Source organism: Siniperca chuatsi, linkage group LG11 (genome assembly GCF_020085105.1).
Source record: "Siniperca chuatsi isolate FFG_IHB_CAS linkage group LG11, ASM2008510v1, whole genome shotgun sequence".
Lineage (NCBI taxonomy): Eukaryota > Metazoa > Chordata > Actinopteri > Centrarchiformes > Sinipercidae > Siniperca > Siniperca chuatsi.
In genome coordinates this window covers 17,243,291-17,269,232 of record NC_058052.1, presented here as the reverse complement: position 1 = coordinate 17,269,232, position 25,942 = coordinate 17,243,291, and the positions used below count along the sequence as shown (strand labels likewise).

Genomic DNA, 25,942 nt, shown 5'->3' with positions numbered 1-25,942 from the left:
AAAACACTCACGTAGGCTGGCTCATCTCATTAATTGTTTAAAGCTGCTAACACATTTAACACTTTCTAGAGCTGCCTCCTGGCCAGGCAAAACCAGTAGACACAGGACCTGGTATTTTGCTCAGTAAGAAAGCCTGCACCACTCTATGAGAGCTAGTCATCCTGGATGAGATGAGAGACCTTTAAACAAACTGCACAGTTTTTAGCATCTACATTGTATATTTTCTCTGTTTGCCATCATTTCAGCTCTGTCAAATCTTTTAATGCCGTCTCAAGGCTGCTCTGTGCTTCTGTTTTTAGACCCGAGACAACTGGCCACAGAGTCTAAACCCAACATACTGATAAGACGATAAAAGCAAGGACTTAATAATATACTAGAGAAAGCGGCTCACTTTGTTCATCTTCGTATAGACTATGGCACAGTTGTGACTTCATTTTCTATTAGACATGCTTTGTGTGGTTGACTTTGGTGCAAGTTCAGAGATGAGCATGAAGAGGCAGAGGCGAGACAAGGATATTGTTTTCGTCTCAAAAGAGGGTACTTTCCATCACATGAATCCTTGGTCTGAGTACTTGTAACAACAAAATGGCATAAATTGATGGAAGGATAAGGAGTGCTTTGTGTTGGAGTACCTCTCTCAGATAAACTCAATTTTCATCACTATCTTATTCAAATAAAGAGTTTTATTTGTTTTTTTCATGAAGCCACTGTAGATATAACAATAAACGTATGAAGCGCATGCAAATTGAAATTAAACTGGACTTAAATTACCATCAAATAATCTTCACACCTTCAATGTGCAGAGAGGCATGCAAGCTGATACTGTGTCTGCACAGAGCAATTCGATAGGTCATAATATTAACAGCTTGCTAACATGAGGTTTTTATCATCTTTCTTTTGCACAGTTTTAAGACTTTCGATGACTGTAGCTTAATGGGAGGCTTCTAATGAATCAATCAAAGCGCTTGTCATAAAAATTACTCTATGTCTATGTATCAGAATCAGAAATACTTTATTGATCCCCGAGGGGAAACTGTTTAATCACAGCGGCTATAAGTTGAAGCTGGACCACTGTACTTGCAATGGACTCGCACTTTCACTTTCAAGAAAAATTGAAAAATCAAACAATTTTATAAATCTATTTCATTCCCAAATGGATGAAAAAAATATATTTATTCAGGCTCATCTGAGGACAACAAATTGGCCCATGACTACAACCAACTCCTGCTCTAAGAGCTGCTGTGCTAAAGAAAATAACCAAAGGAAACCCTCCAAAGCTTGCAGCATTGCATTCCTTTACCACTGGTGAATAGGTTTGATTACCCATCAAACCACTTGTTTTGAACATTAAGTGTATCCAGGGGGTAGTGTTTAAGGTCAAGCATGCATTTTAGTGACTGATACGATTACCTGCATCATCAGCCTATGTAGGATTTTTACTTCGATTGCCTCAGTCAAGTAGATGTTGGCTTTCCTCAAGATGCAATGATTTATCAGCATTTAGAGGGAATCCACCTTGGCAGATAGATCACATAAAAGAATGCTAAATTGACTTCTTTTTAATAAAGCCCTTCAGCAACACGTGTTTCTGATTTCCTGTACACTGTTGCTCAATATGCAGAAGGTTGAGAGGATCCTCACACGCTTTAGGCAACAGTTGATTCAAATCATGAATTTGCAGAGACAAGATAAAAGCTAGGAGACGGCATCCTCATTTATGGACACACTGATTTCTCACTGCTGTTGTAAGAAGCTTTCTGTCAATGAGAAAATACACCCTCTCTCTCGCTTTCCTCTCTCCTCATATCCAGCTGCCCCCATCTTATGAGATAGAAATCTTTTCAATCTGATTAACCTCTTTTGAATTTAGCTCATAGGCTGAATAAGCAAAGGAGCCTATAGAAAACAAGCTTTGTCTTCCCAATAGACATCTACTCTGCAAGTGAGTCTTTATGTGTTGTGTCTGGCACCTGTCAGTGGGTCTGCAGAAGCAGCAGCTTGGGTAAATTAAACATGTTACGCTTCATTTGAGCAACTGGGTTCCTATCCCCTCGTGACTATCTGTTTCTCTAGAGTGAAAACCTCTAAGAATAAAACAGAGCAAGCTGAAATGAAAAAAAGAAGCTATAACCAAGAAAATTGGCTTAGCCTATTTCACAATGTCTATGCCAAGGTCAATTGTCTTCACTGAGTCAAATATAATTCCACCCTAGACAATCAGTGAATGAACTGTTGATAAAAAATATAGTGCCTTAACGGGTGCAAATGTTATCATGTTTCTGAGTCCACAGGGAACCCTATGCTTCTTGGTTCAAAGCAAGACACTACAGGTGAACAGGGTAAAAAAATGTAACTAATAAATATCGAATATCAAACTTCCCCAGTTGATTACTTACATCAAGACAATTATTTTTTGTATTCTAAGTTTTCTGAAATGTTTAAATATGCAAATGAGACATTATCTAATTAAATATGAACCAATTAGCATACATTTCCAGAACAGAAATCCTAACATGGATAACCCCAGGTTCAAAATTCTTGTTTCATTTTGTTGACATATTGGAGTCAAAGGTTTTTGGAGGGAATTCTGGATCTCTTTTTATCACTCCATAAATCAGAAAATACTGTCAACATAAAATCCATTTTCATTCCAGATTTTTTAGAAATAAACTACTATAATAAATCAGGCTATGAATGATATATGAACAAACCCCTCTGTATAAGCCTTCGGAATATAGATGGGAATAAAACTAGAAAGTTTGGTGTATGTAAGTGCTACTGAAGTGGAGACTTCTGGCTCAGAGTATGAGAAAAAAAGATAATTTTAAGAAAATGGCCTTTAAAGATTTGTATTGTAAAATTCCATACATTTTTATTGGAAACCACTATTTACAGAGACAATATCTAATCAAATTGTTAGCAACAACAATACAGAACATCTAAAACACATCAAAAGTGATAAATGAATAACACAGCATGTATGGCCTTCAACTGAATAGAACCATAGTAACGCAGTCACACATACATTCTTTCACACACATTCACTTTTGGTGAATTTAGGAGAAATCTGCAGATGCAAATATATGTGTAGTGTAGTAAAATAAAAACCTAAATGTGTATTTTGGACATTTTTCTTTTTTTCACTAGTCTGAATGTTATGGAAGTAAAATAGCCCCAAATCTCAAAATTGACAAGTGTATGAAAAAACAATGTTTTTGCCTGCTGTGTCTGGCCTTAAATTTGTTCTTCTGAGGGGCCAAGGGAAACAGGATTATATATTTATTTGTTTGTCTATCTTTTCTGACCTCTACCAAATAAAGCCAAACAGACAGGTGATTATGTTGTTTGCTTTCCCATTCACTGACGTGAATGAATATAAAAGCAAATGTTCAGAAAAGATGGAATCTTATTATGTGCCATTTGTATGGTTTTTGTGTGATAGTAGAGAAGAGATGAAACACATTTAGAAGGATAATTGCTTTGGTCAATAACGGCAGGTTGCCTGTTTTACATTCCATTATGGGGAGGACGGGCTCTGGGCTGTTTCATCAAGGAGAAATAAATAAAGGGATGGTGGAGCCAGAAGAGACCCATATCCCAGGTAAATGAGTGCTTTATGAGGAAGATTAGCGCAAATCCCTCACACACAGAGCATCCGCACATGTGGGGCGCGGGAGGCTTTCGAATGCAGGCTTGGCTACCTCCATCTCACATATTCCCCCGGCAATCGATCAAAGCCCCCAATCACAGCTGCACACACAGAGAGGAAGGAGTAGGTGAGACAGTATGACAGCCTTTATTGGAGGCTATTGCATTGACAAATGGCTGCCTCATCTAACACAGAGCCACCCAATCATACTCTTGGGATACAAATATGCACATAAGGTGCATGCATATGTACACACACACAATTTCTCTATAAGACACCCACAAAGCAGTGCCCAGAGCACATATTGCTGTGGAGTGAAGCATCTGTGAAACAGTATTCTGATTGTATAAACAAGCTCTGGATTCTATCTACAGTGAGAGCTGCTCATTAAACTCTATTAACCTGCAGTACTAATATCTGCAGGGAGAACTGAGTGAGACAAACACACACCTGCTCCATTTAGGGAAACGCATTTCTCATTCCCTCAATGAACATATAGCTCCTCCCCAAGCAGCAAATCAGCACTCCCTATCACATACACACACACACACACATATTCACACAAACACACACACAACACATCAACAAAATACAGATGGCAAATGCTCAAAACTCATAGCAGAGAGCCATGAGAAGAAAAGAGAGGAAAGCTGGAGAGAGCTGAGAAGTGGGTGCAGGTGATGGAGAGGCCAGAAGAAGATGAAGAAGGAAGAGAAAATGAGGAGCAGAATAGTTTCACCTGACCCACTCGAGTGCTGAGTGTCAGCTCTATGCATCAGTGATTCCTGTACTGCTGTAGCACAGGTAAAGACAACCTGAGTGGGGAGCAGACTGCTCTTTAATGGAGCCCCATGTCACATCTGTATGCCAAACAGCATCTGTATTCACTCACTCAGACACACACACACACACACTTCCTTGGGAGAACAGAACAAATATGCACAAGAACAACCAGAATTTATTTGTCTTTAATTTAAAATACAATCAAAATGACAATCCAGTATGTCTGATAAAACATCTCCTATAACCTGCCCCAAGAGACATCAGCTGAGCGACTGTACTCTATACACTGCATTACACTGTATTACACTGAACAGTCCCAATAGGGGAAGTATTAACATGTATTGCGTTACCAAAGCAACATTCACTGTAGTACAGAAACAATCCCAACAGTGTACTACGCGCCACTTCAGTGTAGAAGCATTTACCATGCTGGAATACAGAATGAAGTGGAGCAAAAAATAAGTGAGGAGCGTAGGTGGGCAGTTGTTTGGTACATACCGTTGGGGCTCTCCTCATCAATAGTCACTATGGTTGCAGGGGGGCCTGGCCGGGACAGCTTACACTCTGCATATGCAAAAAGAAAAAGCAAATTAACATCAAAGAAGCTCAATTACTGTTTGCCATATTTAAATAATTTACTTTGTATTCCCAATAGTATATTGTGCTTCATGGCAGCTTATGAAAATGACTGCATATGGTGTAGAATAAAATGCAACAATTGCATATAGATTCATTATTGAAGTTAAACTGTGTTGATACACAGCAGTGGTGAAAAGTGACTAAGTATATTTACTCAAGTACTGTACTTAAGTACAATTCTGAGAAACTATAGTACAGCTATAGTTTTTACATTTTAAACAAAGCATATCATAAGCTTATAAAATACAATACATTGTTATAGGTTAAACTAGTGTTTTCCAACCTTTCTGGCTTGTGATTACAAAAACAGTGTTTACTTGGGGCCCCTTGTCACATTTCAGATGTTTATGAGGTTTTATATGGAGCCAGGACAGTGACTTTAAAATTTGGCATCGAAAATAGTATTTGGCTTTGAAAACAAAACAGAACTGAAAAAGGAAACATAGCATTGAAACATTTGTATTGGAAAAAATTGTATTGGCACACACAAGTATTAACACTGAAAAAAGTTTCACTGAAAAATAAAATAGACATTAAAAATTATTTCAGTTTATTTTAATATTTTTTGTATTCTGATGTGTTTTTCAATGACAATGTCACTCTTTTTTCAGTGACAGTTATTTTTTTTACGCTGTCAGTTTCTTTTCCACTGTCACTGGTTTTCAATTTCAACTTTCTATCACTGTTTTGGCGTGAAGAGGAGGGGTCTGAGGGGAGGGGGCAAGAAGACCATGATTTACATATAATCTGCATACTAAGGAGAGAATGTCACTCCTGAACCAGCTGTCCACTGTTTTACTATTATACTGTATATCATTAGATTATTATTACTCATGCATTAAAGTAAAAGCAGGATTTTACTGTTGTAGGTTGAGTTGGAGCAAACCGTTTTGTATAGGACTGCAACTAATGATTATTTTCATTATGGATTAATCTGCTGATTATTTTCTCGATTAATCAATTGATTGATTTTTTTTTATTGTTTTAAAAAAAATCAATCAATTGATTAATCGAGAAAATAATCAGCAGATTAATCCATAATGAAAATAAATTAAAATTATTAAAATAATTCAAAAGGAAAAGCAGCAAATCCTCACATTTAAGAAGCTGGAACCATGGAATGTTTTTGCATGAAAAATGTTCATTTTCTATTGGATAATTTAATTTATAACAAAATATCATATTTTATAAGCTCTTTGTATGTTTTGTGCAAAAATCTTAATTTGTAAAGAAACTAGTAACTAAAGCTGTCAGATTAATGTAGAGAAGTAAAAAGTACAATATTTCCCTCTGACATGTAGTGGAGTAGAAGTAGAAGGTGGCATGAAAAGAAAATACTCAAGTAAAGTACCTCAAATTTGTTCTTAAGCACAGTACTTGAGCAAAATGATCCGATATTTCACCAAAAAAGCAACAATTACAGAAAAGTCCAAAAATTGTATTCAGATTTGTGTAGCAGGACTTTGTTTTTCATCGTTCCTACCCCATTAATCCTCTGCCTATATTAATAAAGTAATATATAAAAATTTATTAGTGACAGGGGCCGTCTTTCGGCAGAATAAGTACTTTTACTTTTGATACTTAAGTACATTTTGTCATACTTTTACCTAAATGGAATTTTGAATGAAATACTGAAACACAGTAATGTCTGAATATAGCCGACAGGAATGCTAGAACAACATTGCAAAACAACTTGACAATCACTGACATTGTAAATATTTCATTGGTCTGAGGTAATAAACCTCAAAATGTTGTTTCAGTGTCTTTCTGTCATGCCATAAGCTGTCACGTTGACACATCTTTTTATAGCAAGTGGCATCGACGACTGCTACCGCACAAACATCAACAGGAATGGACTGTACGATACTGACACCAGACAAACAGGGTGGTCAAAGCATGTGGCAACATCATAAGCAGAGCACTGACGAGAACAGCTCCACAGATGGAAGTCACAGCAGCTAGATGGTATGAGCACATGGGACACAGGTAATGGCAGCTTGACAGACAGCACCAGATGGGGCAGCAGGAGAGGGGGAGAGGAGGAGACAGGAGGAAGGGAGGTGTCTAGTGTAGCGGAATAGGTGCTGCAAGGCAACACGCTCTGCAGCTGATGTGATGAAAGTTCAGGATTAAATGAACAGGGAAGAGAGTGAGATAGAGGTAGAGGGAAACAGTGAAAGAGAATATAGGAGTGTAATAAAACAAAAAGGAAAACAGACAACGGCTGTTTGACCTCTTACCCTCATACTGCCAGTCTGAAGGGATCAGGGGTTAGTGGAGCCAGAGGGAAGCAGAGCAGAAGCATGGAAGAAAAGAAAAGCATGAAACAGTTTGTTGAGGAACAGTTCTGATGTTAGGAAAGGACAAAGTAGATCATTATAAAAAAGAACAGATATTAGAAAAGAAAGGCCAGTTTCAGGGATTATATACTGTAGAACCCTCCACTAGAGAAATGGTGCATGTTAGTGAACCACACACAGTTTTTCGCCAGAAGATCTCTTCTTGCTGCCAGTAGCTGCCGGCTGAAGTTATTCCACAAGAGAGGTAGTGGAGTGCATTACAAAGATGAATACATTTAAAAATTAAAACACTTTCTCTTGCTAAATTAAGTGGTATCATATGTTCTGGAAAAGGAAAAACAGCATGAAAGAGCACTGGAACCCATATGAAAGTTATTCAGCATCTCCCTTATCTCTCTCTCTTAAATTGCTCTGTCTCCATCTTGTAAGACATTTAATCTCAAGCAGCTTGCTGTCAGGTGGTGTCTGCTTATGTTACAAGTAATCAGAGATGGACAAAAAAAAAAAAGACACATGGTCAATGACACCACATCAACAGTCAGCGCTATAGGGTTTCACACCTGCCTTGTGTTGCCTGACTTGTGTAGTGCAACTATGCACCTGTTGCCAGGTGCAAAACAATGGATAGTTTTCTTATTAAATATGCATGCCCCCGAGCCTTTACTAATGTGGTGGTTTAAAACTATATTTTAATCAGGGATAAAAAAAACCTGATGTGATGTTGCTGCATTTTTAATCATGGCTGTTTCCAAAGTGCAGATACACACAATAATTAGCAATTAAATGGTAATGAAAAACTGAGGCTACAGTACAGAGTATTTCATGCAAATCATTGATTGCATTTTCATCTTCTTTGTGTCATGATCTGGGCATTTTTATAGAGTTTATATAGAACTGAGATTGACACCAATGCAAGGCATCTCATCTTGCCCCACATGTGACTTGCCGTGTGACAATCCTTTCTCAGTACAAGATAATAAGTTGGGAAACATACACAGCCTTTTCTAAACTAAATTCCTTGAGGAATAATTATCAACACATACTCATCTTGCACTGCTAATTCTTAAGGTATACTCACTGTTCTTTTTAAGAGTTCTAGGATTTTATAGCAATTAGAAAACCTGTACCCATCTGCTGAAGAAATAGCAGGATGAGGGTTTCCTTTAATAGCGACAAAATGAACAGAGCAAGTGGGTCACACCTCGCAATCTGAGACATAAACAACAAGCAACATCAAAATAAGTATGCAAATCTGCTCTGAGAGAATATACTCTGTGTGAAGTAGAAAGAGTGTGCACATGTGTGCGTGTGTGAGTGTGTGGAATAAAAGTTACTTGCACTCATTTTGAGAAGCTTTTTAAAGGGATCACAGTCTGTTTTGTTAGTTTTGCACGTGTGTTCAGGCACAAATGTGTGTGTGTTTGTGTGGGTGCACATGTGCGTGTGTAGCTTTAAGTGGTAGTTGTGGCAGTAGGAGAGAAAGATGTGAAGAGTCTGCTTTGAAGACAAAAGGCAGAACCAAACAGAGATAAAGAATAGTGCCTCCATTTGCAGTGCTAACAGTCCTATATTGCGATCAGAGCACAAACATATGTTGCACTGAGGAAGTAAGGCACACACATACGCATGTAAATACAAACACAAGGAACTCATCTCGAAGCAACAGTCATGTTCACCACAAAATTTAAATGATCTTAACCTCTTGCCAAATTTACACCTTTTAGCAGCAGGTGATATATTCAAATGACATTTTACATCAAGCTTTCCTTCCATTAAAATAAGACTTCTGGAATAATAGAATTCACTTCCCCATGGCTCTCTGGGTTCATACACGAATGTGCCAAATAGTCCTACCAAATCTCCTGTGCACCCCTGCTGCAGCACTCAAGATAATAATGCAGGATGAAACCTGCTGACCCTAACACACATATACAGTAAACATACATGATTGGAAAACTACTTCTAGATTAATCGACTTATCTGGATCATGACCAATCCTAAAAAGCCACATCCTTGATTTAGGAACACAGAATGGTTGGAGAACCATACATACAACAGACATAATTTGGTGCAACAGAAGGGTGGTGTTTCAAACTGTAGAGGTGAGCTGAGTTTTTTATATAATATTATGAATATATGGAGTATGTACACAGTAGCAGTACACATCTCTGAAATGCAGGCTAATATGGTAAAAAATAGATTGAGCAAAGTCTGTTTAACAGGCATTAGGCTGTGTGTGTCTTTAACAGTAACCACATTTAAGAATAGAAAGTTATCAACTTTATTTCTTGGGTAAAATGTTAAGGTTGCATTGTAAAAGGGCGGTTGAATGATTGAGCTATTGTGTTGGTATCAAAACAGTATTTACACCTAAGGATTATTTTATTGGAAAGAACTGTAGGCCTTGGCCTAGATACTAATCAATACCTTTAGAAAATTGGCAGCTAGTGGTGGAACATCATGTGCCAGTGAATGAAAGAAATATTCCACTCCATTTTTTAAACTTCATATCTGTGTTTTTAACTGTAGTTTCAGTGCATCAGTATTGTGGTGACATAGTCATAAAAAATTGGTATTATTTAGCCTGATCAAGGACAAAAAATATGTAGATTGAGAAGATGAAGACAAAATTAGATCAAACCAAAAGATGCAAGATCACTTCATATTGAATTCTAGCTGCCAAATTTCCAATCACATTTTGTTGAATTCTATCACTGGTTGAGTGCTGCTATTCACTATTGTATATTTCTGGAACATATATTTGTACGTTTTTATGTCAGCAGAATAATAATATGCAGTTTGACTGGTTGTTAAACACAGCTAGCACAGTTACCAACAGAAACTAACAGAGTAATGGGTGTAAATTGTTTTGATTGACCCTTCTAAACAGGGTCAGGCTCTTGTGTATCATTAAAAGTTCACATAATATTGTGCACATTTTTAAGACAAGTAGAAACTACCATTAAGTGGGAATGAAATACTGACCAGGGACTGAACTGGGTTTGGGGGGTATAGCTGGCTGCCTGGCAGGAGACTGGATCTCCAAACTCTCCTTGACTATAAGAAGAAAGTTGGCTTATTATTACTTATAATACTGGGTATAACTCTATAATGTTTGCATTTGCAATATTTAAGGACCTGTAAGATCACATGAGGTGCACATTCACAAGCCGAATGGTTGAAGAGACAAATGTAAAGCCTAAATAATTAGGTCCAGTCAAGATAAGCTAAGTACCATATTTTTTGATGTTCATACTATATATTTTGCATTCCCAAGGGAACATGCCATTATTTTGATTAAACTTATTTTTATCTCACACTGCAGAAGCATTGCAGACTAACTTTGGTTTGTTGTCATGTTGCACCAAGTTGGCTTCACATGGGAGAGGGATTTAAAAAGAGGGGAATCATAACACATGCAACAAGCAGCATTCAATCACTAATAGGTAATCAGAGCACTGTACACTTCAGAGGCCTAATCCAAAGACAATCAAAATCTTCTAATTTTGACATTGGGGTAATTTGCACTCACCTAAAGAGATCTTCTCACTAATCAACCTAACAATGTTGACTTGAAGCCGTGTCTCACAGAGGTATCAAGTGGAAAAAAATGGATGCAAGTGAGCTTCAATCAATTTGTGGAATGCTTGTGATTGAACACAACAAAATTTTCCGTCACAAAACCATGATATTTTACAAAAGGATAAAGAGCAGAGCAGTAATCATCAGACAATGTAAATACAACAATGAAATCTATGTTTAACATTCTCCCTTTTTAACAGGGGACTTTTAAACATACTCTGCCTTAGATGAACTAATATTCAATATGTCAACTAAATAGTGATAATGACTCAGTGAATCTAAATGTTTAACAGTGTTGAGTTTAATTTTGGTATATGCAGTAACAGGAATATTTTAATAGAAGGTGTTTTGGGGGATGCAAAGGGTGTCTATGTACTCATATATTGGAGAAATTGAAAACTTTCACATGCCCCACCAATGTATATGTTTTTTTTTCTATATATAGTTCTTTCATCATACTTTTCAAATGAGACGGTCTGAGATGCAGACAACCTCCTAAGCAATTCAAGTCTTTACAAGGCAGCTCATCGACCACTACATTACAGTATGGCATATACAGGCAGTGGCAAGATGAATTCTGCTCACTGACATTTAGTTTCAAAAGGCATTTTTACCAGCCACTCAGTTCAATAGCCTGTGCTTTCCTGTGGCTTCATCTGCAAAAGCACCTTTTTAGCAACCAATAAATCAAACTACTGCTCCCTGGGAGTGCAGATCTCAAAAAACAGACATTAAAGGACAACTAACCTAACAAGCAACATGGTCCAGAAGGCTGCACTATCTCAATCAATCTGGCACACCTTTACAACAAACCTACAAAGGATCAGAGGCATCTTATTTAGATAACTAAGAAATGCAAACCATTTCACAAACTGCAGCAAAACAAACTTGCCTTCTCTAGATGTGGTCAACCACTCATTAAAAATTGTGAAAGAAGGAGATGGAGCGAAAAAAGCGAGAGGCAGAGGGGGAAATATTCTTGTGAAAGGGCAAAAGCAACGAAGAGGAAAGTAGAAGCTAATTTCTCATCCTTTAGATGGATGGCAAACTGCCAACTCAACACAAGGTTGCTCTTATCATAAAACGTCTCCCACTTTATGTCCATATGCAGTCATAAATGCTTCTGCCCTTTCGTATAAATATCAGGCCCTATGTGATGATAAGGAAATGTCTAACAGAGCCTATGGAAAGCTCCTCCAGCAAGGACAGGAAAATCGGGATGGATAATTTCTCTTCTTTTAGCCACGACACCAGTGGTCCACCTCAGGGAGGAATGTCTGTTGACCTCTGGTTTGACCAGCATCCACTTAAAAAACTTGAAGGTTGGAGGTTAGAGTTATGACTAATCCCCTGGGTGGCAGGCAGCCCAGGACAGGGATGAGTGGAGACAGAGCAAACAGGGACACCGTTTTAATTTCCCAGTTGGATTGATAGAGTTTATTTTGCATGGATCCATGTCCAGTGGGGCAGAGGGGCATTGTGGGACAGGTCCAATAGGGCCTGGCAAAGGACGGTGAGACAGACAAAGGGCAGCTGTCCAGTGACACACATTGCCAGGTGATGGCTGCTCATTTGCAGACAGCAAGTCAAAACAGATGAGCAGTCTGTGTTATAGGGGCCAGTTATCCACAGGGGTTGGCTGTCAAAGCTGTGCATTACAGTTCACATCATACAGTTAAGGTTCCTTCTTGTTCTGAGTATACCCCACTGGTCATTTCTTCATCATGTCTCAAAGCCTTTAAATGTTAATATGAGTGATTTTTGTACAGTTCATATTAGTTCTATTTGTACAGTAGATTAGTTTTTACTTTAAACTTCATAATGTTTTCTTAATAAATGTGTATTAGATATGTGTATCTATTAACACAGGGAGGGCAAAATACAAAATACTTACCCTACAAAATAATGCGCTCCAAGAGCACTCTCAACAAAAAAACAAACATTATAAGCCTCATAAAAGGTAGTTCTTATTGCATGTTATTGTATTTGATTGCATTATAATGTACAGGTGTTATTTTATTGTCTCCACCGCTTTTATTGTAGGTTTCCTTACATGTAAGAAATATGCCATGACAGGTATGGCTTTTATAAAACAGTTACCAAATATAGAATTTTAAATCTACACACACATATTGCAATTGCAAGTTTAATTATAATTTCATTACAAAATATATCCTACAAGAGAAAAGGCACTCTTGGCTGCCTGTACATATGCAAAGCAATGTAACATACACAAACATTATCAGTAACTATAGGCCATAGCTATCACAGCTTGGAATGAGTTGCTAGAAAAGGTTAAATTAACACATTCAAATTACAACAAATGAATGGCAATTAAAGGTAATTCTGTTTTGAATGAACTGTATTGGCACTTTTAGCTAGCCATGAAAGCAGATCTACATTGCTTATTAGTCAGCGTCTTCTACCACAATAAAGTGACACTTTGTGTATTTTACAATATGTAAGAGACTTATAAATTGAAAACAATCTGAGTGGTAGGTTTAGCCACTTGGAGCCTATAGTGACTACAATGTTAAGTCAACGGGCCAGATGAAGTTGACTGTTGCTGTGACAACCAACTTCTTCACAGGAGATATAAATGACTGCAGTTTAGCAGCAATCAATTTCCATTCTTTTATATGGAAAGATGTTAAGAACATTCAAGAGAAAAATTAACTTGATTGGGAAAGTGAGCCTTTAAGGAGCAAGCAGAAATGTTGCTGCCTTGCTTCAAATGATGTACTTTCATTGTTAACTAAGTGAAATAATAAAACATAAATATAATCAAGCATCAGTACTACACATCTGTTATATCTATCTATCACTGTTATTCTACTATCTCTACTTTATGCTCAGTGCTCAAATAGGACTACATGGTGGTGAATGTGAATGTTGACTGGCTGAATACCGAGGTTATTTGTATAGAAAATAACTTAATTGTGAAACCATTGAGGAGAAATATCCTACATGGGTAAAAGACAAATCCAATTTAGCTGATGATAAATCATGTTAGAAAAAATCATTTTAAATACAATAACTACACATGGGCAAAGAAAATTGCCCATGTGAAAATAACAGTGGATTCATTCCATTTATCTACGATTAAAACCATTCTTACCAGGAACTTTACTCCTTACACACTTGAACAGCAATATGCATTTCCAAATGTGCAAAGCAACATAAGCCAAGTATCTGAATCTAAGAATAATTAGTTTTCTTTATGGTGAAGGGATTGTTGCAGCTTTGATCTCATGCCACTGCACTTCTCCAAGACAACAGATCTGACACAATTACAAACCAATAAGGATCATAGCAGCTAACAATCCAAGAATTCAAAACCCAACTCAGCTTGAAACAATACTTATAATACTTACAATACAATATTGTGTGAGTTAGTTCTGTTTTGTGAACAACCAAAACTCTTGCAGCACACTGCCCTTACATTCAGCCATTCACCATTCCCTTACTTGAGAGGAAAAAACATCTAAATCGATGTGGAGACAGACAGCGCTGTGTGCTTCTTCTTGCAGCGTGTCTATGTTTGGCACAAGGAATGCAATCACTGCCTCTGCCTTTCTCCATCTCTTTCTCTCCAAATCTCTCATCATTAGAAGTGTGGGCCTTTCTGTGGGGCTTTTCACTGTAATTGTGTGTATGTCCTTATTTTTAAGGGTCACAAGTGGGGTAGAATATGTCAGTGTGAAATGGAAAGCAAATGGGAGATGGGCAGTGAAGAAAGGAAAAAGTGTGTGTGTGTGTGTGTGCGTGTGTGTGTGTGTGTGTGTGTGTGTGTGGAGGGGGTTGTGATTGCAACTGATGAAGGTCAAAGAGATAGAGGTGGAAATGAATTCTTACAGCATCATGTAAATCATTAGAGGTTGATAATGGAAGAGAGAAGGGGATTACTTTACTGATGTGTAATCCCTTGCAGAATCTCCCCCTCCTACTCTTCTTCAGACTTCGCCCTCATTGCTGCCTATCTATGTCTCTCTGTGAGGTTAACCACACAGGCAGGAGGGCAAAGGTTGCAATCACACTCCCAGTTAACAGTTCAGCACACACATGCTCACTTACTGAGCTCCAGTAGCATGGGGCCCCAGTCTTACCAAGAGTGTCCCCCTCCCTTCTTGTGCTGCCCAGAGCCTGATTACAGCCTACTGGCGGGCAGATTAAAACCCCTTCCCCTGTCACTCTGCTGCTCCCCCACTCCACAGGCTTCTGCTGCAGCCAGACATAGTCTGCACATCTGGCCTCTAATCAGACAATCCCAAAAATAGACAAACAATTGTGGGTTAAAATGGATGTGCAGATGGGAAGAGGGGGAAAGAGAGAGAGACAGGCAGAGAGACGAAAATAGTGTGAGAGAGGTAGGCTGATGTCACATGGTAGAAGTGTACACAGGCATATCAACTAATCCTCACCTCACAACACACACACACACATAACCACAGAGACACACACATACAATTGATCATGTTTGTGCATGGGTGTACGTACATGCAGTTGTCCGACATGTGGATATAGTGACGGAGGGATTTAAGGTATGGACAGTGTGCATCTGTCTGCTCTGCTTTGGCTTGACATTAGTCCTTTCATTACCATTACCAACTGCTAGTCGCGCTAAGCTTGATGGACATAGCTGAGGTACACTGCAGGGTTTACATGCACATGTGCAGTCAAAAACCAATTTCTGTTGAGAGATTCTATCTGAGGCTATGGTACAGTTGAGACGCAGTCAGATGATGCGAGGTAAGAAGGAGAACATTAAAGGATGGCACATGCAAGAGAGGATTATTATATATGAAAAATAAAAGCAGCAAAGGTGTTAAGGAAAAGAATTAAGGGACATAATACTAAGGGAATGTGGGAGGAGAAGTGGAAGAGAAAAATGGAGAAACAAAGAGAACAGTCCTTGAATTTTCATAATGGCCATTAGTTGAGACCTATCAGCAACCTCAGGGTGAAGCCAATGGGTAAGTGCCTTAAACCTGCATTTTTTCTAATGGCCAGCAGTGAGTGACGCCACTGGTTGCAAAAATGTGTCTGATTGTACAGAAGTCTATGAGAAAACGACCCTACTTCTCACTTGATTTATTACCTCAGTAAATGGTTTCCTAATGAGTTTATGGTCTCAATCGCTACTTTAAAGTCTTTTTCTATACAGCATGATGTTCATTTTGTAAATTATGGTCCCATTTAGAGTAAAGCAAGGTAAGCTTTAGGGCATGGCTACCTCGTGATGGACAAGTTGCTACCACGGTGACCTGTCAATCAGGATAGAGGCGATATGTATCCACTGCACTGTGTACATTTAACTAGCCGTGAACTTGTTTTTGGGCGCTGTCAGTGTTTTTTTCTGTAAGTACATTTTGTTTTAAGCTTGTTTTTCGCTAGCCAAAATTAGCATCCTAATTAATATCACAATTAACGTGGTTTACAGATGCACCTTGCTAACCAAGCTAGCTAGCTCCACCCTCTCATCCAAATATAGTCACTTCTGGTTCCAAAAAAGATCAAGATGGCGGTGGCCAAAATGCTATACTCGAAGCTTCAAAATGGTAGTCCACAAACCAATGGGTGACTATGTCCAATGGTGGTTATGTCCACTTCTTTTATACAGTCTATGGTTGAGACTAGTTAGTTTTTATTGTTTTGACAGACGCAGAGATTCTTAGCTTAATAGTTGTTTTTATATGTTCATGGTGAACAGGGCTGGACTGGGAATGCAAAATGGCCCTGGACTTTTTGACCCAGACCCCCCCCATTTAAATACTATAACTATTATATAGTTATAGTATTTATAACTATATAATAGTTGGTAAAATGTTAATATAATACTATAATGTTAGTATAGTATGAATGAATACCTTAATTATATAATATTAGTATATTCGTATAATTTCAAATAATAGTATACTATATGCCACTAGTATAATATGAATTCCAATTGCACAATATGGCAGTTTAATTTTTGTAGGTGTTGTTTCTTCATTCATTTCTTGTGGTTAGTCTCTAATTTGTTAATGCTTAGTAGTAACAGTCAATAATCATAACCATTCATGAATAACAATGAGTTCAACATTTTGAAAGTTTACTGTAGCACATCATCCTTTTTTAATGTCCCACCCCATCCAGGCTGTGATTGGTCGGTTTGCGAAACGTTGACGAGCGCATCGACTTTATGGAAAGTTGAATATGTTTCAATATGCTTCTGTCTTACTGCTTCAGCTGCAGAACCTTGACTAACACTGGTATTGTTGGGCTCACTGGCCTGCTCTCTCTCCTCTCTGCCACCAGTGCCTTTGGGCTCACTAGGCTGAGATGACTGACTGGTAACGGCGCCAAATGAATTATTTGTTATTTTAAAACATTTGGCTGCATCAGCCTCAGGGGACTTTAACCTCTTCTCTCTCTTAGCTTTTCAGCACCACCTTTATTTTTTTTTCTCTTTTTATTTGTCCATCTTGCGCCACTCCTAGTCGGGAGAAACCTGGGAAAAACAGGAGTGTTGGCAGGTATAATTTTAAGAGATCCCTGCTTGAATGCATTCATCAGAGGAAAGACAATAACACTGAATAATTTGACACTTTTTTCAATTAAAGCAACTAATTGATTAGTTCAAGAAATCTCAGCTCAGCACCATTTTTTCCACATTGTGTGGGCATACACATTTATTAGAAGTCTGAGGTTCATAATGTCTCCCTTCTAATTAAATAAAGATTTGAAAGACACTGTGACAGACACTGGAAATTGCTGTATGCATCACTCCACAACACATCTTAAAACATTCTGGTTGCTATTTTCATTTGATAGACATACAACAAACAGGTTGACAGAGCCAAAAGCCAAGGGCGCCTTGAGGTGGGCAGAGGAGGGAGATTTATGAGTGAGAAGATGAGGGATGTGGAGTTGAGGGAGGTGAAAATCCCTGCTCAAACCAAGTTCATCCTTGGGTGACACTGAACGGCGAAGGGAGGCAACAACAGCATTCACATTCACCCTCACCCTTCAAACAACGACTCTGATATACTCTGTCTCACCCTCTGCTCCCTCATTACAACTATGAGGCTGTGGGTCATTTGCTGGCAGACTCTGATCCAATCAGAGCTCATTTGCACGCAGGGTAATTATCACTAATTCCTAGCTGCCCCCTTTCGTAATTATTTCTGTCTGCAACCAGTCAATTACAGGCTGCAGCCACATCCATATACAGCAGAATTGAATGTGCATTTTCGGCATGTACAGGCTCCATACTTTAACGAACTCCTCCTACAGAATTATTTGAATCGACTTAAAATCTTCGCAAAGCAATCTAAAAAGACCTTCACAATGAAAAGTTGCTCAAAGCTTGAGTTTTCGTCAATTGGTGTGGCTGTCATGTGGCGTCGAATTTCGAATTTGTTTCGCCATGAAACAGGAAGTGGTTTGTAACATGAATGTTCATGATCCAATCTCAACCAAACTTCATATGTATCATAGTCATAGCGCCACCTACTGGCAACAGGAAATGTTTTATACTTTGATGTACTCCTCCTAGCAGGTTGATCAGATCCACCTCAAATTTGAAAAGATTTTGATGATGCTTCATTGTGAAGTTTGTGAGTTTCAATCAAACACCGTTGTCGTGGTGACGCATTATTCGCCATGTAATAGGAAGTTGCTGTAACTTGACTATACATGATCCAATCTGCCACAAATTTCACATGTTTGATAAGAGTCCCTGCCTGAGGACATCTACATGCCAATCAGGAGTTGTAGTCATTGTGCCACCTACTGGCAACAGGAAGTAAGCCTTGCATGATAATCATTTGATTTACATGAAAATGAGTGTGGTGTACACTTGATATACTGGAACATGATGTATAATTAGTGGGTGTTCACTTGCGCCACAGAGTGGACACACGAAGTGACATTTAACTCCTTCCTGCAGTGTCCAGAACACGTGAAAATTCAGAGACGCCAAGGCTGCGTCACACACAGACGTGCGGTCAGGTGAAAGGGCCCGTTCATCTCTGCTTGCAGCTTTAATTTATTTTGTTTCTGTTTTGTGAGGATATTTATGTGGGATGGCATGCAAAAACACCAGTGATGATAACTTCAAGAAGCACATGTTCAGGTTAATTCTAAGAATCGGGCATTTATTGTTTTTCCGTTTTAGAAGAAAGTCTAAAAAGCCGAAGTTAAAAAGCTAAACTGATTTAAAAACCCTGTCAACAGAATGAGGAAATGTTGTTAATTAACATTTAAGTTGCAAAATGTTGATACTGAATATAGCAGCATAACTTTCACTGACAACGTATTTCATTTGCTCTTCCTGCTTTATCCGTTTGTAGCAACTAAAGCATAGTTAAGATTTTGTATGTTCGTTTTTAGGCACCTGCAGCACTTGGTTAGAGTTAGGGAAAGATCATGGTCTTGGTTGTCACAATCCTGCACTTTGAACCCCACTTGAACACATTGAACATAACACATTGAACTGATCTAATATTACAAACATAACCAGAAATGACAAATTAAGAAACGTTGTAATTTTGTGTATATATTAAAATCCTTTCATGTGGCATGCTCCACTTGAATTTTCCCTGTTAACTAAACTTCCTGTCCTACACTGTGAAGTCTGAATCTTAGGAGAAGAGAGCCAGAAAACACTGACACGTAAGCAACATTAGCGCACATTAGCTCAAGCAAACACAAATTGCTTGAAGCATAGATTCATTTTTCCTCAAGATCAGTCAACCTAATAAATAAAATAAATTCATTTGTCCTGTATGCTGAGCAACACCATATGAAGCTTTAATAAATAGAGTGATGAATAATACCTTTGTGTACTAACGCCATCACAAGTTGTAAAATAAATTACCCACAAACCCATATTCCATAGGGCTGTTCTTGAGTTCCACAGCTGTTATGTTTTGGGTCAATAGTTTCCTCACTCCACACAACAACACTTAGCTATTAATGCGGTCAGTACCTCAAAGTGAGGCTTCATCCAAAAAGGAAACCACAAGGCACTCGTTCACCTTCAAAGGCTCAGTCACTCATAAAGCAAGTAATTTCTCTACTAAAATGATATCATACAAACCCATGAAGCAAACCTCTCAAAAAAAAAATCTTAATTCAAATAACTCATATCTAAAAATGCTTTAACATTAGTGAGCTTGTCAAGGGAAGCAGGGAAGGAATGAAAAGAAAGAAGGAAACAGGGTTGGGATCTTAAAATTAACCTGTATTATGTATAATATTTCCCCACGGTGGGGGGGGGGTCTCTGATTCCCCTCTTTAAAGACCTGCCAATCTTATACAGATGAAATTCACTTTTAACTGGCATCTGCTACAAAGTCAGTGACTTGAGACTATAAATGCTAAGATTCCCACTGTAATGTGGGAACTTAAACATGAACCTACAAGGAGAATCCTCTTAGCACGATCAACTGTGTAGGAAGAAAGCTGGATTTACGCCCTCTCTTTAAATAATGTCTTCTGAAAAACATGTAAATTTGAAAGGGAGGATAGTAAGAATAGTGTGAAAGCAGAGCTATTTGGACTGAAACATTATGCACGATGTTGAGCGCTCACCTGAGAGCTACGTCTCTACGGTCCTCCTCTACTTCAATTAAATCAAACTTTTCTTGAACTCTCATGAAAATCTATCATTTCTATTACTGAATATTATTATTATTATTATTATTATTATTATTATTATTGTTGTTGTTGTTGTTGAAAAACAATCATCCTTACTATCCATAAACACAACATTACATTATTTGCAATAACATATTGATACAGTGTGAGTGGCAGGAGTATATAAAACAGTAAATATGATGGAAACTGTCTTTACCGACTTACAATAGAAAATATGTCGTAGGAATAAATACAAAATGTATAACCATTTTTTGCAAGTAAAGACTTTTGAGCTAGAAAATCTTTTTTTAAATATTTGAAAATGAGTTTTAATTCCAGTCCATTTAGCAAGAGTTTGTAAAATCGATCAAGTGGTCCACACCTCAGTTTGGCACATAATTTATTAGTAACAACAGTGTTATGCTGTTGTACAAAGGCTTTTCCACCATGCTGTTCTTCTGACAGTGGAAAAAAAAACATTGCCTTTTCCACATGACATGTTTCCTCTACAGTTAACTGCAGAAGGGGAGGCCTGAGGGGGTTAGCCTCAGTGAGGGCTGCTCATACCTTCTGTGTCCTGGCCCCAGCTGTGGGTTAGCAAAGAGAGGATTGCCATTCCTGTCCCCAGCCATCTGACGAGCCACCACCCCCGTTGCATCTTCTGTCAAGCCTTATTGCCTGCCCACCTGGACAAAAAAAACGGGAGAGAGGATTTTTCATTCATGTCTCAGCGAGCCCTCCAGCCCTCACGCATGCACAGCTGTGATCAACACACACACATACACACACACACACAACACACACACACTCTCACACAGGTCTACCTACGTACAGCATTATCATTAGGTCAGTATTTTTGAAGAACACATTAATCTCACAATACAGATTTGTTTAACAGTAAATAACATGATCCACTGGATTATCTGACTCAATCTGAATGTATGCAGTTACTTCTGGATTCCTCAAATCGAATGAATTTTCTAAAATGCAGAAATACTTTGATTTGCCGTACATGCAGATATAAATGGAATTACGGCCACTATTTAATGGCATTATATCAGAAATTCATGGTTATCAATGTGTAAAATCTCTATTGTAATTTGCTTGTGAATTTATTTTAGGTGAAACCTTTCCTGACTTTTCTTATGAGAATGCAGTGCAAGCAGCACTCATTCCCTTCCCTAACAGACAATGCATGGATGTTTGGTGTGTCACCAATGAGAGCATGACCAGTCTTAAGTGGTGCACTTTTTCCCAATCAATCTGTCGTTATCCACTACAGACATGCATCCACACGTTAGGTTAGTGTTGTGACTCCAGATTGCTGGCTAACTAATAAACCAGCTAACACATGCATCTGCTGGCAAGCTTGACTGGGTCATGCATAAGGACTGAAATGAGAGCAGTATACTTAATTTTGGTGGAAATATGACTAAATACAACAATGCTTTAATATACTCAGCATAATATGTTGTGCTGCAAGTGATGTTTGGGAAGCTTCTCTGAAAGTTTTGATACTTTTTCCCCCCAGCCTTAACTACTACTTATATGACTAATTGAATCAAAATGCAATCAATGCAAGATGACCCCAGCCTCAATTCTTGAAAGAGCAAACTACAAACTAAAGCACCCATCTAAGTCTACAGGGGGTGGATATTTTGCACACACAAGAAGAAATACATTTCAGGTGGAATTTAAAGGCACAAACAGATGAACAAAACCAAAAACACAAGTCACCAGCACCAAAGGGCTGACCTGCATTGCAGACACTGTATCAGCTCCATACATGATGATGGTGCCTGAACCAAACTGCTGGGGAGGATTTACAGTAAATTCACTGTACGCTGTTCAGGCTCGGGTGGAAATCACAAGCAAACCAGTGCGAACAGATTGTATGTTGAGCCTTGTCATGCTTAGCACACACAAATCCATAGCACACAGCCTCCACAGCTCCTCCTGAGTGTGAGGAAGCCAAGGTGTCAGTACGCAGAATACAGTTTGTTTTTTTTTACTTCTATCTGTCTGAGCTATTTGATGTCACACCTTACTCACAAGGCTTATTCTCAGAGCAGGCTATAAGCTGTGAATTCAGCTTTCATATCATATGCTAAAGGTACAGGAGGGAACTCACAAGCATCATCACTATCACATCAAAGCATGCTAAATAAAGCAAATAAAAATCTCTGACTCATACTATCAGCAATTTACAAGCGTGATTTCCCTCTCTTTTTCACTCAGTTTCTCTTTCATACACATTGTACAGTATGTACTTACTTGCGAATCTGTGCAGACATACACCCAAACAAATTTTACACCACTGAACTGAACACACCCAAACAAAAGACATCTTGCATGAACACTCTGTGGACAGCAGGAGACAGCTGTGTTCTCTTCTCTTACAGTGCAACAACAAGAGTGATTTCACACTGGTTTCCTATTCTCTCAGTGCCTTCTCATCTTGCCAGCTCCCAGTAGTGTTCCCTTTTGAAGCAGATTTGATTTCCCACATTCGTACATCTATCTTTCTTAAGAGGGCTGAGTAAGATTGCTTTGATCCCTTTCACATGAGAAAACTCAGACCTGCACAACCAGCCACCCTGAAGAGGGAAGTTATTTCTTTCCATAGCTTCCTCCAAATCTCCTCCTGGTTGACATGGGAACGCTGCATCTCATTTACATGGGCTAACAACGATGTTCTTTCAAACTTAAATGAACAGGGAAACTGAAGAGATTGCTGACCGAGTGCTGAAAGAAAAACGGCTCTAATACTGTTTCCAGCGCAATGTTCTCATAGTGGCCCATGAGTGACATCATGAACAGATATGCCTATTTTCAGCAACAATATAATGCTTTGATGAAACTCTAAGAGCAACAGTTCAGTTCCACTCTGCTCTACCTTGATGCATATCATGTTACTGCTATCCAACCACAACTCCCTCCCAGTTAAGTGGTTCTGCCGAATAAAAATGCTTGCCTATATGTTTGTACAGTATCTCTGCCAACATATCTCTTTGGTGAAGGGAGGAAAGTGATTCAACTTATGATGACAGGGGTGGTGAATGAAGCAATCACAGTTATGGATTACACAGAGAGTGAAGATGCAGTTCTTTATCCCCTAAGTGCAGGGGCTTTGCGCTCCCTGGAAGAAAAAAAAAAAAAACAACAGCTTGTCTCTCTCTTTCTTCCTCTGTCTGTGTTCCTTCGATCGCCTCTCATCCAGCATTGAGTTCTTTTTCCACTTCTCCTTGTTCATGAGCTTTGGTGTTGACAGACTGTTAGAGATGTCTCGATAACAGAAATCACAACTTTTTATTAACTCTTTAAGTCCAAACATGCCAACAACAGCAGGAAACACAATATTATTAATAATTCACTGCACTACAAGTATAAATATAACCACTTAAATATTCAGACTCTAATCACAACTTTTCAATTTCACAGTCACATCAAAATGCTATCCAGGAGGTAATTTGTTTTCTAGGTAACTTTGTTAATAGTTAACAAAACATTACAAAGTTGCTTTTTGTTATAATTTAGTCTTTGGAGCTGATAGGAAAAATGCAAGAAAACCACTCAAAAGTGAAAACTCAAATCTTCCAATTCATAAGACTAAAAAAAAACAAGAGTTGTTGGTGTTGTTGAGGTGCTCTACCATGTGCGTCATCACATCGGAGGATGCCATCTGAAGAGCAGAGCACCGTGACTAGCAGGGTTTCATCCCCATGGCCATATCCATGCTATCAGCAGTGCAATTTGTCTCTGAGGTGAAAAGACTGGCGTTGACTCAGCGTGATGAACAAAAAAAAAAAGTTATAAATAATTATGTTTATGCCTTTAAAACTTTTAATTGTCTTATGGCTGGTTTCTAATTTTACAAAGTTAATTTCAAGTTATTTTTCACTTTATAGAACTTTTGGGTCCTTTGAATGCATAATGACAAAATAATTTAGTTAAACTGAAAAATGCGCTGAAAAATAAAACAATAACTTGCAGGGTTGAGACATCTTCTATGGTAAGTACTAATGGCAACTACCTGCACAGATTAGACCTCTATATAATAAGCAACAACATTTTCCTTTCATTTGTAGGCTGTATGAAACTGTGTAGTGCTGTTTTGTCTCCATGAATTGTTTTGCCTGTTTTATGTCAAAATACATCTATTCAGTTCTACAAGCTGAAATTGACAGACAGAGAATGTGGATCTGAGATGATGACCACTCGAGCAGTGAAGTAATGATACCTTACTGTTGTTTTCCAGCTGTTAAGTGGAGGTATGGATGCTGCGTCTCTTTGATAGCTGACAGTGGGGTTTTTTTTTGAGTGGGTCAGTCTAACACCAGTGTCTGTTAAATATGTAGCAGCACAGTAAACCAACTGTAGCAGAATAAAATGGACTAGAAGCAGAAGAGCCAAGATTCACTGACATAATCTGACTGACGCACCACTCCAACAATCTCTTATCTTGACTGTAACATACTTCACTAAGTATTTACAAGGCTATTTACTGATAGATATACATCATGATATGGTAAATGTTTGAAAAATCACATAAAATAATCCAACTGATACTCGAAGCAAAATAACTGTGTTCCATTGTTATGCATAACATGAGACCAAACTCTTCATATGTGTAAAACAAAAACTTGTATTACTAATTTTGGTAGTTTTTAATCACAGTTTGCTCCAAATCATTGCTTTAGACATCAGAAATGTGTAGAATAACATCATGATAAGCTCAACACAATATGATTCTGCTAATGTCCAGTCTTACTAAACTCTAAAATTGACACAAGCATAATTCCCACTAATAGGATTTGACAAATTAATAAAGTTAATTTCTCTCAAATGAACAAGCACCAAATGGTGTCCTTTTAGTGTGTGAAAATACTACAGATGAAATTATTTGTTAAATAATCAATTAGTTGATTGATAGAAAATGAATCAATCAAATCAATTATTTTGAGCTTCTCCGAAGTGAGAATTGTTTTTTTTTAGAATTGTAAACTGAATATCTTTGTGGTTTAGACATACCAGTGTGTTGCCTCTGCTTTAAAATGTGCTTTGACTGTTGTTGTCGTCTTTGTCCACCAGGACAGGTGCGCCCCGACAAGCTAACAACGGCACATTAAGTGTACCACTGAAATATGCCGGCTATAAACTTATGGCAGCTTATTAGGTACACCTACCTGAAACGAATGCAGTCTAATACAACAGTCCTGCAATAAATCCTACCTTCAAAGTTTTTGTTGAAACTGTTGAAAGAGAGGTATTGAACCAACTGCATCATCATTTTGGAGGCTGTAGTTTCTGGTACTGTTACTGCATTATACAGAGTGGTGTTTCTGTTATTTAGCATACCCTCACTGAT

The 25,942-nt window shown here is 38.2% G+C and overlaps 1 protein-coding gene across 4 annotated transcripts in view; it reads right to left on the bottom strand.

Moving 5' to 3' along the window:
- The window catches only part of pcdh15a (protocadherin-related 15a), a 217,209-nt gene that overhangs the window by 137,718 nt on the left and 53,549 nt on the right, over positions 1 to 25,942 (bottom strand). For all 4 annotated transcript variants that reach the window (XM_044214750.1, XM_044214751.1, XM_044214752.1 and 1 more), the window contains exons 2-4: positions 21,142 to 21,260; positions 7,312 to 7,326; positions 4,931 to 4,996 (exon numbers count right to left, since the gene is read on the bottom strand). In XM_044214750.1, coding sequence (XP_044070685.1) covers positions 4,931 to 4,996; positions 7,312 to 7,326; positions 21,142 to 21,232 — 172 coding nt within the window. In that variant the 5' untranslated portion in view covers positions 21,233 to 21,260. The remainder of the gene's footprint in view (positions 1 to 4,930; positions 4,997 to 7,311; positions 7,327 to 21,141; positions 21,261 to 25,942) is intronic.